This window comes from Adelges cooleyi, unplaced genomic scaffold, assembly GCF_023614345.1.
Source record: "Adelges cooleyi isolate 19-005CV unplaced genomic scaffold, UGA_ACOO_1.1 ACOO_flye_CR_arks_rails_tigmint_CR_PRNA_30, whole genome shotgun sequence".
Classification (NCBI taxonomy): Eukaryota; Metazoa; Arthropoda; class Insecta; order Hemiptera; family Adelgidae; genus Adelges; species Adelges cooleyi.
In genome coordinates, this window is record NW_026095971.1 from 22,918,324 (window position 1) to 22,932,983 (window position 14,660).

A 14,660-nucleotide genomic window follows, 5' to 3' on the forward strand; every position below is an offset into this window, starting at 1 on the left:
TACCATTATTTTCTAACCACTTATAATTATTATAGTTATTGCGACATTTACACAACGTATAATTTTATTATATATATATAAGTAAAATACATAAAATCATTTGGATATAAACACTACATCATAAACGTCGAAAATATGTTATCTAATATGTTGTCACGTTAATTATATTATAAATATTTTGTTTGATTAACAAACAATTTATTGTATTTCAACGTTTAGAACGGTAAACCTACGTGATATGCAAAACAAAATAAAAATGACAATGTAATACAATTGATAATAATATACAATAGTTATAATTTTTAGGCATATAGGTTAGGTAGTAATAATAAATTGTAAAGATAGCTAAAAATGATTAATACTGTTGGTTAAAAGTTACCGTTATAATAATATATTATTATTATTATATCTAAATATCGTATATAGGTAGTATGCAAGGGTAAAAGAGTAGAATGAAACCGGAATGTTATCCGGAATAGTAGACAGCAATTTGTGGATTGACTAGTAATATTATACTTAAACAAGAGTAGATAAGTCTTTTAAAGTTTTTCATTTTGCCCCTTCATGTGTAATCGCATAGTGTTGGTAAATATTACCCGATAATTAGGTACACATTAACAATATTCTATAAGTAGTATAAGATAATCAGATTTGTTACTAACGAGGTCACATAATGAGAAAACCGTGTGTATATTTTTAGATAACCTAAACTCGCGATTTCCAACATTATGTTGCAGGTAATCTTCGCACACATAAGAAATTCAGAACTGGTAATATTAAAAAAAAAGGGTCGAGTTAAGCTGAATAGCTGATTGAACATTTTAAAAATATCATCAAGTATAGAACCAACGATATACATATTAAAGAGTAATGTTATTGTCACCGTATATGCTAATAATGATAAAAGGCCTCTGAGTTATAAAAAGTGAACGACTGTGTGATTCATTGTTACCTCGTCTAAAAAATAGAGTAGAGTGTATACACTTATGTTTTAATTACAAATTAATTTAATATACAAAATGTTATTCTAGAGTTCAAGGAAGAGATCATAAGCTAAACACTGTTATTGATGTCGTTAACAGAGCAACTTGTTACCATAAGCCGTTTGTAGTGTTGTGGAAATAACGTTAAGTCTTAAGTGGTTTCATTAAGACGAGGAATCGCTATCAGAAGCTGCCGCGGCCGGTTGAGGTTTCTCTTTGATCGTGGGCTGCGGAGTCCTCGGCACGGCAGTTGCCGCCATGTAAGGGTTCTCTTCGACTTCACCGTGAATGTGTTCGATTTCCACCCTGAACGCACAAAAAAAAAACCAACAAACGGAATTATCATCCATATCCTTTATCTTTATTAAAAAAAAAAAAAAAATTATCAAGTATTCACACTACAAGCGGCTACATAGGCACATGTGTATGTCTTATGACCGAGTTAATTGTCAATTTAAGCATACCCACATTTCTAATTTTAACATGTAGGATATTGTGCTCTTGTGGTTAGGTTTTTACCTGTACTCGTGTCTGGCCATCAGTCTCAGGTATTTTTCCGGAGGAGAGTCTTTTTCGCTGTTCACTATCGAAACCGACCTGACGGTCGTATGCGATACCTGAGAAGTCGGCATCGTGAACTCCACGTAACAATATTTGTCCAGCTGCTCTGGCACTTGATCGAACGACGTCAGAGTCATGCGGCAAACGAGATTGTGTGTCGTATAAGCTCCTGAACCAAACCGACAAAGTAAGCAAATCATATTATGTTTCATCGTTGGCGGAGCTCATTACGGAATTTCACGATTTTGTCAATTCGAGTACCGAAAGTACCCTGGTACCTATACTCATAAGCTGACAAAATCGTGACCGAGAGCCTATGTCAATGTTTAAGTTTAATCTTCTTACCCTGTCCCTCTTTCGGCAGCCGAGGCATCCTCCAGACGACGGACCTATGATGGTGTTCGTATTTGGCTTCTCCAGAAGTGACTTCGATCAAATGCGGTTCGAGATTATCGACCGTACCGAGGAACCGCTCGATACCCTTTACTTTGCCCGTCCTATTTGGACAGTACACGGCGATTAATTGCCTATGCCATGTGACATAATATGACACTTTACGTACCTTCTGTGTGCGGATTTCACCGAACCGTATCTGAAGTGTTTCTCCACTCTGAACAAGTATATCCAACATTCTGGGATAGGAAAACGAATAGCTACGTCTTCGCAAGGTACTTGACCCAATTTCCTGCTCGTGAATCCCGGCACGAGTATGTCGGCTTTTAGCTCCACCTGTAAAAAAATGAACAAATTGTTAAAGAAATTCGACGAGTGGACATCATTTGAAGGTACAATTAATCGACCCGTCACCAAAGCCCAGTCACGTGCACTTACTTTGTTACCGGTAATGTTCATGGTGGTTTTCAGTTGTAGAGGTAGTTCACGATTTTTGGGAGGTCGGACTCGAAATCTCATCAGTTCGATGTAACAAGCGTCGGGAGGTTTGAATCTGTATGATTTTATAAAAAAAAAAATGTTAAGGATATAAATTTACAATTATTATCATAGACAAGAAATTTACTTGATCGTTCTTGTTCTGTCGTATTCGTCCTGTTGCACGCAGTTATGGAATTCTACTCCTTCTAGACGAATCCATTCTTCCGTAACCACGGGTATGATGTCGTGTCGACCGACTACTTCTTTGCCTTGTCTCACTAAATCGTTTACACCCAACTCGACATCAGGCATTCCTATTAACATATTATATTTGAATTTAGTTTTCGCTATAAAACAAACAACAACTTCCGTATAGAATATTGACTGAACGAACCACACATGAAAGCCAAAAAGAACAAACGGACTCTAGCTATTTGCTTAAGCACGGATCCCTGCGAATTTTGATCAACAAACAGCTCATCGACTACAGTGATTTGCACGTCTTCCACCTTGTAGTTCAACGCTCTGTCGCGGTGAGCCGAAAGTTTAAACAATGCTTCTTCGACGCATATACTGAATTGTTTCATGTCTTCAAATTTGTGACTTCCCAATTTCAATAACGTTGTCGTCTGTAATCACCACAAATATTCATCGTATTAAAAATTAATTAATAACAGTTATAAAAATGTAATCGGTTGAAATTGGTTTTAATTCTATTGGTTTCAATTCAATCAATTACATTATGGTTTGCATAGTATTGCTTACTTGTGCACCATGCTCCACCGGCAATCCTAATTTCTTCAAGTCACTACCAAACTCTTTTACACCTTGATAATCGCCTTGTATTGCATAAGCCGCGAACTGACTCAGTTTGGTAGTCAGTCTTTCAGCTTTGGTAACTTGACCTGGTCTGAACCCAGCTTTTTCTTTGTAAAATATGTATAGTAATTTTACTGTGAATATTTTGCCAAATTGATCATACTGCTGAGCACCTAAAATGTGTTAAAGTTTGTGTTAAATTTTTTACTCAGAAGAATATAATATTATTGTCATACTAGTTCCTTACCAATATCAGACACCGAATAACTTGGTTGCAACGGAAGCTCTTGAAACGGATCTCTATCGCCTTTCAGGTTATACAGCTGTAGCACGGGGTTCTCACCCTGATAAACAATTTTAACGAATATTTTTTTCCAAAATCGATGGGCAGTTATTTTTTTCTTGTTTGGTTGTCTTAATTCCATTTCCCAACCTTCTCCTGGATAATTAACTCTCGGGAATTCTTCGAGGGGTTGAGAAACGTCTTCATCAAATAACGGACTAGGCGGCGTCTCCTGAGAATCTGAACGCTGTGGCATCGGTTGACCGGCATATAAGTCTAAAAATACAGAAAGAAAAATTTTAGTCAACAGTGTTGTAATTTAATTAAAATACACAATACGGACCTTGTTCTTTAAAACTAGTATCGTTTGATGTTTGATCAAATGGATTGAACCGTGATGAAAATCCTTCTGAAAATATGTTTGTTGGTTTTGGAGGTGGTGCTATAGAAGGTACTTGTTCATCTACACCACCCTCAGTTTTTGGTCTGAAAATGTATGAATTAAAAAAAAATCGATTAATTTTCTAACAATTGCGTACAACTTACCTTATGAAGACATTAAACTCATTTTCACTAATTGATTCTCCAGAATTATTCCTTGTAACTCTAGCAGGAGTTGACTGTGGTGCAGCCGGTATTGGGTGTGTCGATAGAAATGAATCGAAGCTGTCGTCAACTCCGAAGCCCATGGTCGAATCTGCAACAGTGTCGATAATGGGACCACCAAATGCATCAAATGTTGCTGCCCCAAACGAATCGCCTTGAGAATCTTCGAATTTCGCAGCAAAGGCGTCAAACGCGTCTTCATTATTTTCAAAAGGGTTTTCCGTAGCAAAAAGCTCACTGGTACTTTCATTTTCTGTTTTAACTGTGTCAACAAATGGAGTTTCATGACTTAGATCTTCTTGAATAATGGTAGTTTCTACCAATGATTCAGGAGCTAAGGGAAAAGGTGAAGTCTCAAATGTGATCGGTTGTTCCTGTTCGTTTGTATCACAATCAGGAGGCGTAGTTATTTTTTCGAAAGAAAGTTGTGCAGTGTTAATGCCGCTGAATGCAGTCTGTTCCGTACCCGCCAACTCTTGTGGAGACTGAGACTTAACTGATTCTCTAGTATCAGTTGGTGAAGTTTCGACAACTGGTTGGTTGAAAGACTCGGCAAATTGTTGCGAATCGTAATCCAATCCGTTTTCTTCTTTTTGCCATGTCGAAGTCGTATCTTGAATAGTCGGTTCGTTATTTACTTCTTCGATGTAAACTGCTTCTTTAGGCTCGATACTGCTTTGAATGACGACATCCGAAACTGACAATGATTCGACGTTTTTAGGTTCCTCTAGCTCGTTTATTTCTTGAATGCTACTTTTAGTCTCTACCAATGATTGATCACTCTGACTAGATGGTTTTCTTACTGGCAACATTGGTGCGAAATGGCCTATATCTGATTTTCTGCGATCTGATATTTTACTCATATCCGGCATAATTTTTCTAGATTCGGTTACGTCGTGAGATAATCTTCTTACGGGTAACATAATTTCACACGAAGATTTCCTCGACGAAGATTTAGAGCCATTTATTGATGGTGGATTTTCTGGTATTGAAGGCGTTCTTTTCTTTTCATGTTTTGGTTGAGACTCTTCGCTGACTTCTTCGATATGAACATCCTCTAATAAATCATCCATCAGATAATCAATTTTCGGTGGGAATTTCGGTCTTTCGGGTTTGGGTACGGTAGGGGGTTGGGTAACAGTTTCTACAGACTCAACTGGTGGTATAATTTCTTCATATCCCAAAAGATCGGAAACTGGTGTAGGACTGGGTGTTAATAAATCTCTTATTGGCGTAGGACTGGGAGTTTTGGCTAATCTGTCCAACATATGTGATGAAGTGGCGTCCATTTCTCCCGTGACACTGAGAATAAGTTCTTTTGCTTCATGTGAAGGTGGCGGTGGTGGAGGCATAGGCCTCGGTGGAGGCCTTTTAGGCGGTGCTGGTCTCGGTGGTGGTGGTTTGGTTTTTGACGTGTCTTCCACATTAGGAGGTGAAGTATTTTCATTAATCCCCAAAAGATCGGCCACCGCCTGTGATGATTCTGGTTTTGAGATAAACGCCAAAAATGGATTTGTATTGTCTGGAATGGTATTTGAGCCTCCAAATGGTGTAAAAAAAGGATCATTACTTGGCTGAACTGTTGCAGAAGTGTTTGTTAAAAATGGGTTAAAAGTATTAGAATCTGAAACAGACGACGACACGTCTCCGACTAAAAATGGGTTTGCCATAATTATTTAGTTATAAATTCAGACTCTAATAGTTTTATTTCTGTTCGACTCGGTACTGTGTTTTCAGCAAACGAAGTATCAAATGGATCGACGTCGGCAGGAACAGCAATCTCTGGTTCAACGGGGGTATGAAGAATGTGAGGAATAAACTCTTCTTCTGTAAGTATATCTGTACACTTATCTGGAACGTCAACTAGTTCGTTTTCTAATAATTTAAGCTCAACTTTTCCAGGTGCGTGGTTAACATGTGAAGTATCAAATGGGTCTGTTACAACATTAACTTCTTCTACTTCACTCGTAGGGTAATAGGGCGTTAATGGTTTTGAGATGTGCAATTCGCCGTGGCTGTCGTCAGTCAATAAATCTGGTTCCAAAGCGAACGTTACTTTAGGAACACTGGTTCTTTTATCGTTGAGATTAAGCTCGATCGGACGTGTGGTAGGTTCTTCTGCTCTAGGGTTAAAATCGTCGTCTTCTTCAATAATGATTTTTTTGTTTTGATTTTCTGAATTGTTTAAAAGTTCGTTTTCGAGAAGTTTTAGTTCACCCTTGCCGGGTAATAGACTTTCGGCAATAGATGTATCAAATGGATCTATATCCGTTTTTTCAGTGGTCGGATTGTTCGGTTCAATTGGATGGTGTCCAATAACAGATAGATCAGTTGTACTGCCACCTAATAAATCTCTGTGTTCAACACTAAGTGACCGTACTGTACTGTAAAAATCTTCTTCAGATAATTTTTCGTCCTGGGTTAGTTCTTCGCTTTTTGTGATTTCTTCGTTAATCGTAGGCACAAGATGATCAGCAAATGACGTGTCAAATGGATCGATATCTTCCGGCAATGGAGTTTTAGATAATGATTCTGCAGCTAGTGCGGCGAACTCGTCGTCTATGTCGTCGTCAACTAATTGCAATTGACCAGTTGCAAGTTCTTGACTGATTGTTAATGGTGTATCAAATTCGTTGATGATATTTGTAATGTCTTGATGAGGTGAAATTATAATATCTTCAACTTCTTTGTTTGGAGATAGTTTTACTTCTTTACACGGAGTAACTATCGTCAGTGGTAAAGTATCAGCAGGTAAGTCAGGATCTTCATCAAGTAATGTTTTCACAGGTGTTTCATCTCTAAGTTTTACGGTAGAATTTTCGTCAAAACTTTCTAACAACAAATTTACAGGTTTGGGTCGTTTTCGTACAGCCGACGACCTAAATACTTCCGGATTAATATCAACTTCTTTTCCCGAAAGTACTTCTACCGCACATCCGAGACTTATAAATCTTTGATTTTTTTTATTAGAACTTGGTTTGATAACTTTATCTGCAATTGATGTATCGAAAGGATCGAATTCTTCTTTTTCCTCTGTAGGACTTTCCGGAATGTAAGCTAATTTGACGTCTCCACTTGTTATGACATCAACGTAGGAAGTGTCGAATATGTCGTCACCACGATCCGATTCTTCTTCGGATGATTCTTCCTGAACAGGTGCACAAGCAGCTTCTTGTTCTTCTGCTGCTCGAGCTTTTGCTAAAGCTTCTGCTTTTATACGTTCCTCCTCTTTTTGTCTTGCTTTTTTTTCGGCTTCTAATTTATCTTGCGCAGCTTGAACTTCGACCTGCGTAGGCTTTCTTTGGAAGAAACTTGTCGATTTAATGCGATCGAGATCTCCTTGTGTTTTTTTTAAAACACTGTCGATATCAGCTGTGATTGCTTTGAATTTTTGCCACTCTTCTTGGCCTTCAACTTCACTTAGCCCTTCTTTACCCTCTTGATGTTCTCGACGATATCTTTCAAGTTCTTCTTCGTTAAATAATTCTTCTTCTTTGTGTTTATTTTTCTTATTCTTCTTCTTTTTCTTCAGACCTTTGTGTATTTTCAGCATGATCTATAATTAGTTGGTTGTGAATTCTGAAAAAAAAAAAAAAAATTAATTAACTTGTATTTTACCATTGAGTACCTTGTGGAAATATTTGTAGAAACTTTGAGTACCAAAACCCAAAGCCTAGGAGTCGTACTCGGTAACAACCACCATTGTTACTCAAAATCTCTGAAAATATATGTGAGAAGAATTTAATGGAAAATTTTTCCCACATCAGTGATTCTTCAGAGCTATTGAGCAATTCGGCCCACCACAAAATACTTATATAGCATATATAATTATTCTGGATAAAATAAGAAATAATGTTCACATTCCGATGGTATACGAACGATGAGAACGAAGACAAATTATTTGACGAAAAGACAAAAACCCATTTATAAATCAATAATACTATATTTTCAATAAAAAATACCAAGTAGATAACAGGTAACCTTTGCTGAGAGACTTTCGCAAAAAAAAATGCATTAGAATTACAAAAATAAAATAAAAATGTGTTTAACAACCATGCGGGATATTCTAAATATTATTCATAAACATTCATACAACAATTTTTAATATATTATTTTTATCTCAGTGAAACAAATTAGAATTCTAATAGAATTGTTATTATTATTATTACTATTACAATCATTATTACTATTATTAGACTACTTTATACTATTTATATTTTATAACCATTACTTTAACTTTATGTCTGAAAGCATACTGTGTCACTTTGGCAATCCGTTTATAGGGCAGTTCGCCTTAATAATGGTTGTTTCTCTTATTTTTTATTTGGTGTTGATTATAATCCAATTTATCTTAAAATTTTAATATCTCCAAAAGTAATTTTACAAAACTGAATATAACTAATCATAATACATCAATTACGTCATATTTGTTTAAGAAAAATGAACAAAATATTTAGATTAAAATTAGAATTAAAAAACTATAAGATAAAATTTTCTTAAAAATCTGTATTCAAATGTATCAAATTTGTATTAAGGAAAACCCAATAAAAAAATGGAAATATTACACATTGATCATAGTACATTTTCAAGTTGCCATGTGTGAGTGAATCATCAACAGTCAACAGGTATTGAAAATATTTTTATAATATTGTTATTCACTATGCACGGGTAACTATGGCAATATATTTTTATAGCCAATCGATCATCCCTAATCGTATCTACTACTAATTCTAAAAATGTATTTTAAAAACATTATTGACATAAGGTACAATGCTTTTCTGTGAACACTGGATCTCCTTTACTTATTCACTTACTACTAATGCTCATCCATGTATATAAAATACTTTCTTACTGTGCTTGGTTTGGACTATACTTGGTTTAAACATAATGTAGACCTGTGACCTCACTGTACTGGCTTTTATTAAAAATATAATATCAAATATACCGTCTACATAACGGGAATATTCTAACTTAATAGTTCTCTGCTGACTTTAATGGATCCTTTACATTTTTAAATGGGGTTTAAGCCATTTTAAACGGGTTTCTTTGACGGTAATAATGTCCAATAATATTCTCTTTATTGTCACATGACCCTTCCGTAGTTGAGTCAATTGTCAATGTTGCACCAAATTGATGTACTATGAAGTTATTGTAGACACACAATATGCGTGCATTTTGATAAAAACCAATACAGTAACATGAAATTTTCGGTTTCAAAGTTTAGACGAGTTCATTTATATTAAACACAAAACAAACATATATTATACTGTGATTCGACAATTATTTGTGTACATATACTTATGGCACGTCTGTGAATGCTGAATTCGTAAAATTGCCTTGAATATTATTTTATCGCATTTGTATATTTTATGATTTATTACCACGAATAGTGTATTTTTTATTGTGCACATCATAGATAGATAACGATTGGAAAATAAATGAACTGTGTATAGCTACTATTGACTGTGTTTATTAGTGAAATAGGTATGCCCCACACTTGGAACCGATCAAAGTTTAACTACACACACACACAATGTTGTTGCTGATAACAGTGTACAATGTTTACTACTGTATACAAACAATGAACAAAACGTTTATTGAAACTATTATCGATACCTGTAGTATAGGTTTGTACATTCAATACACAATCATCGGTGTTGTTTTAAGAACTATAGGTTCGCTTTGTCTTGAAATATATGTATTTATGTATACATAGTAAAGGCAATTAGGAAAATTTAAAAACGAACGGTTATTATTGCAATTAAAAACAAACCAACAATTTAAAAAGCTATATTATTATCATTACTCTCTTGGAAGTGTAATGACTAGAACTGTTAATAACTTTAGAGCAGCGCTGAAAATGTATAATCCTTAATTATTCCTAAAATCCTATTCCTTCTTTGGGTACACAATCAGAATAGAATCTTTCAGAGTCCAATTGGAAAATGGGATATATTAAATGCAAGTTGGGTAAAACAGGGTGTATGTGGTATCTGGTCACACTGAAGTCGATTGGTGGTGGTTGTCAAATGATAATTCATCAACAAAAGGCTTATCAAGGCATGTGATGTTTAAATATTTGTATTTTATCAAATTTTCTTATCACAAGACAAATTTATTGTTTTTTATAATATTATAGCGTAGAAACAATTTGGACATCAGAGTCGATTTTTCCTTTTTGTACATTAAAAACAGGTAATTATTTATTTTTTATTTAATACTTTATCACCTTTGTTTTTTAAACAAACGGTTTCGGTTACTTGTTAGTTTTGGTTAAAATGGGGTACCCATTGTTATATTATGTTAACACTATTAATAATATTTCTTTTCTAGTTGTTGTGTTTATAACATTAGTGTAAATATGAATGAAAAAGAGATCACTTAATTTTAAGATAATGGTATTTACAATATTGTTATGAGTTATGACAGTTCTATTTTTTTTTTTTTTTTGTTATAAAGTAAAAGATTTTGTACTTGTTTTTATTTAATCAACTACTTTAAATGTTTAATTGTTTTGTAAGTTATGTTTATTGAGATTGAAATATAAAAGAAAATAACCAAGAGAATTATTAATATTCTGGACATTTTTAATTATTCCCCATTTTACCCAACTGACTAGGTACCACTATTTTAACCTACGACTAAAATGGGGCAATACACAATTTAAAAAAAAAATTAAAATTAAACAACAAAAATGAACTATTCTTAGTTACAATCGTTTAGCATAATAAAAGTGTAGATTATTTTGCTATTGCCTATGATTTTGTACGATTATATTACGGCACATTGTTTTATATTATAATATATTATCGTGGATATATTTACTTACCGAAAAAAAAATTGCGGTTTATAAGTTTATCTAATCGTTTTCACTTCGGAATAATAGTAATAATAGTAATACCGTAATGAACGTGCGACGGACGCTTAACCACAACTGTAGCTGAGATTGAGCATATAATATAATACACTGTCGACCACGTTTGGCCGACCGTACGAATTGACCAATGACTTGGGAGATCCCAAAATAGATTCTCAACACAGCAGCAATAATAGTAATAATAATGATTATATTGCTGTAGAAGGGACGAATTCCCGGCCTATCCCGAGCTGTCCAGTCATTTTGTCGGTGTTATTATATAAAGTATCCGTTTGACTAAAATAAACATAGATTCCCAGATGTGGGTTAATTTGGTATTATTATTATTGCCCTTTACAGTAGCTGCAAAAATCGAAGCTTCTATGTTAGCTTCGACATGGAACCGAGAAGGTATTGTGTATTTACAATGATGTGTTTTTGTTAAAAATGTATTTGAAGGAGATAAACTTTACAAAATGCAGTAACTCCATCAAGATCATGTTCTGCCAGTTAGTTTTGTATTTACCGTCAGTAATAATATTGATAACAAAATGATTACAATAGATACATGTGATGTATACACTTGAATTTATTACAACCAACAAAGTATTATCGAATGACTAAATACAATATAACTAAATTGCCAAAAGCGTTATACCTAATGATTAAACAATAATTGTTAACAATTTCGGTCATAACCGAAAGCTCTTTAAAAGTTTTAAATGTGTCGTTTACAAAAACGTATTGATTTTAAAAGGAATTTATAATATAATACCTATTGAACGTGTAAACGTTTCAATGTTAGTGGATTGACATAATGTAAGTGCGGTGGCGTTTGTTGTTATTTGTCAAGTTTTTGGGTCAATAATGTAACGAGCCAAACAAATGTAAACGATAATACTATTATTATATATTGGTAGACGCCTAGGGTGAAAAGTTTTACAAGCTGGAAGACAGATTGGGTGTGAACGAGACAGACCACTGTGAGACAAATCGACCGACGGTGAACAAAATAGCTCTGCGGTACAACGTGCAAGCGCCACGGGACAGAACTGTGTGTGCTGTGTTAGAATTGCAAAAAAAAAAAATTCAAAACGAAATTCATCAAAATAAGTAAACCTTTTTTGCACACAACGACCCCCCACGAAATTTAAAAAAAAAATCAATACTTGTTGGAGCTATAGAAAAAGCCTATTTTGTTTTCTAACCATCAACACATATTGAACACGTTCCACGCTCGCAGTGCGAAAAACGCTCAAATAAATTACAAGTTATCATAATTGTTTTGAAATTATTTAGTATAAAATAAAAATAGAGCTGCAGTACGTAGGCAAAGATTGGGTGGAGGGGCGTTTGAGATTTTAAACACCTTAATAAACCTTAAGACTTATAGTTAGTCAACAAATGTCTCGCTAAAAAATAAATGCAGGTATTTTGAAAAGCACTAATTTTAAGTTTTAAGGGTTTTACTATCCTAAGCCTTTCAAAATCTCTGCCTATTAGTCTCTAACGAGACTTTTAATATTAGACAATTTCGAAATTTCACTGAATATTATAGGCATCATAGTATTATGTATGTGTTTTATAAAAATTAAAAAAAAATACACATATACAAGTAATAATGCAATTTTTAATATTTAGGCTCGACTCAAACAGAAGTCATTTAAAAAATATTATTTAATACTTTAGCAGATTATTCTCAAAACCAAATATTCGAATTCAAATTTCACTAACATACCACAAGTTGAATTTTAACAGATTTTTATTTAAAAGCAAAGTGTAAAAATGTAAAAACTAAAAAAATATATCAGAGTGCAAAGTGTATGGTAACTTTCTTAATATGTGTATAAATTGTTCACTATAAGATATATTTATTATGCATTAGTACAAAATATTGGAACTTAGTTCAGATGCTTGGAACAGTTGGCATTGAATTTAACCATATTTCAGTTCTCACCTCCCAAAGTACATTGCGTGTAAGACATGCAATATACTATTAAAATGTAAAATCCAAAACAGTGAGTTGATCAACTACTAATACACATAATATAGGTATTGTCTATCGATGTGAGCAATAATAATAAAATATTATATTATTTGAAAATCAAACACGTGCGTGGTTCGAAACACAAATGATAAATATTAAAATAGTCTAATTATCGTTGCAATAAAGCCGGTTATTATTTATCAAAATCGATTACCGCTACGGTGTGTTCTCAAGTGGAGTGGATAATTGGCCATGTAAATTATTATAATCGACATTATACTGATTATAATTAAAAAAAATTATATATATATATATATATATATGTAAAATAAAATTACAATAATAATATTGTTCCATTATACAATACCGACCGGTGTGTTTGTATTTTCAATTTATTAATATTATATACCTTAGCTGTTGTAGGTACTTGGGCGAAACTTGGCCATGGTTGGCAATAATGGCAAACCGGAGTGTTATTGTTATTTTTATATTAAAAAAAAAGCGAATAATTGCATATACACACACATTATAGGAACACAGTAGGATTGATAAAAAAAAAAAAAAATACTATAGCATGACAATCAGAGCCGAAAGGTTAGTAAGCTAACTGCCGTGTAAGCGGTGGGTGCGCGTCCGGTGACCCAGTTATCAAAGGCAGGGGATGAGATACCGCGTAGGGGCGGCCGGAGGGTAGGTTCTTTTTTTTTTTTGTATTTTCAAATCGTCATATTAATATAAGATGACACGCGGTGCGCGCGGATTAAGACGTTTGGCCCCGGTTTTTTTATATTACTACCGTATATGTATATTATATTTTGTCTATTACAGGCCGCGTTTACGGTGTACATGTATGTGGGAAAACGGGTTAGGTTAGGTAGTACAGAGGTCGGTCTCTGCGGCTGGTGGTCGACTTACTCGTGCCGTGACATTTGCTGCTCGTGACTGGTCTCGGTCGATCGACATCGGATGGATCTGCTGGCGTTGTAAGGCGGAAGCACGACAACGTGGAAATATTATACTCCGAGAAAATGCTACCACGGACACCCGTTATCGGCCCGAACTCTCGCAGAGGTGGTGTGCACTTAATGCGTGGTGTGTATTCCGCATGAACCGTTCGCACTGCCCAGTTTTCTCGGCGACGGCGGCAGCGGTCGATTTTCCCCACAACACGCGGGGAGCGAGCCCGCCCGTTCGCCGCTGTCGCCGCGGTGCGCCACGGTCGCCGCACGGGGAAAGCCCACCGCCTCGCTTCCCGCTCATCCCCCGGGAGAGCCGGGAGAGCCGGGAAGGAGTGTATTGATTGTCGTCGGCCGACCCGAATCGCGCGCGGCTGACGCACACAAGAGTAAATGTATTGCAAGTACGTGTGTACCCCCCCGTCAGGTCTCCCGGGGGGATCGGGGCGGGGGGAGCTATTGATTTTTCGAGAACATAAGTCCCGTAAGACGGCGGTTCGGGGGAGAAAATGTTAGGGGAAGGCCCGAGCCGTGTAATAATATAATACATATATATATATATATATATATCGTATAGAGGAATGCGGGGAAGTGCTTTTAAATAGCGTAGGTGGCTCGCTCGAGGCGAATCCGCTATTACCCTCACCGTGCAAACAGTAACTGCAAGACTGCCACAACCGGAAAATTTGGCTTTTTTTCATTTTCGGTTAAGGCGGGTGTATTAGTTTTAGACCGA

At 35.3% G+C, this 14,660-nt stretch overlaps 1 protein-coding gene across 1 annotated transcript; it reads right to left on the reverse strand.

The window, feature by feature from the left end:
- Positions 1–146: 146 nt before the first annotated feature.
- LOC126839257 (protein stoned-B-like) lies at positions 147–14,099 on the reverse strand. The gene is given in 13 exon segments (XM_050574444.1): positions 147–1,289; positions 1,503–1,713; positions 1,890–2,041; positions 2,107–2,273; positions 2,376–2,490; positions 2,563–2,731; positions 2,812–3,046; positions 3,183–3,409; positions 3,484–3,795; positions 3,863–4,005; positions 4,066–5,797; positions 5,800–7,704; positions 13,884–14,099. Coding segments are annotated over 12 exon segments (5,484 nt in total). The 5' UTR covers positions 7,679–7,704; positions 13,884–14,099; the 3' UTR covers positions 147–1,147.
- Positions 14,100–14,660: the final 561 nt, after the last annotated feature.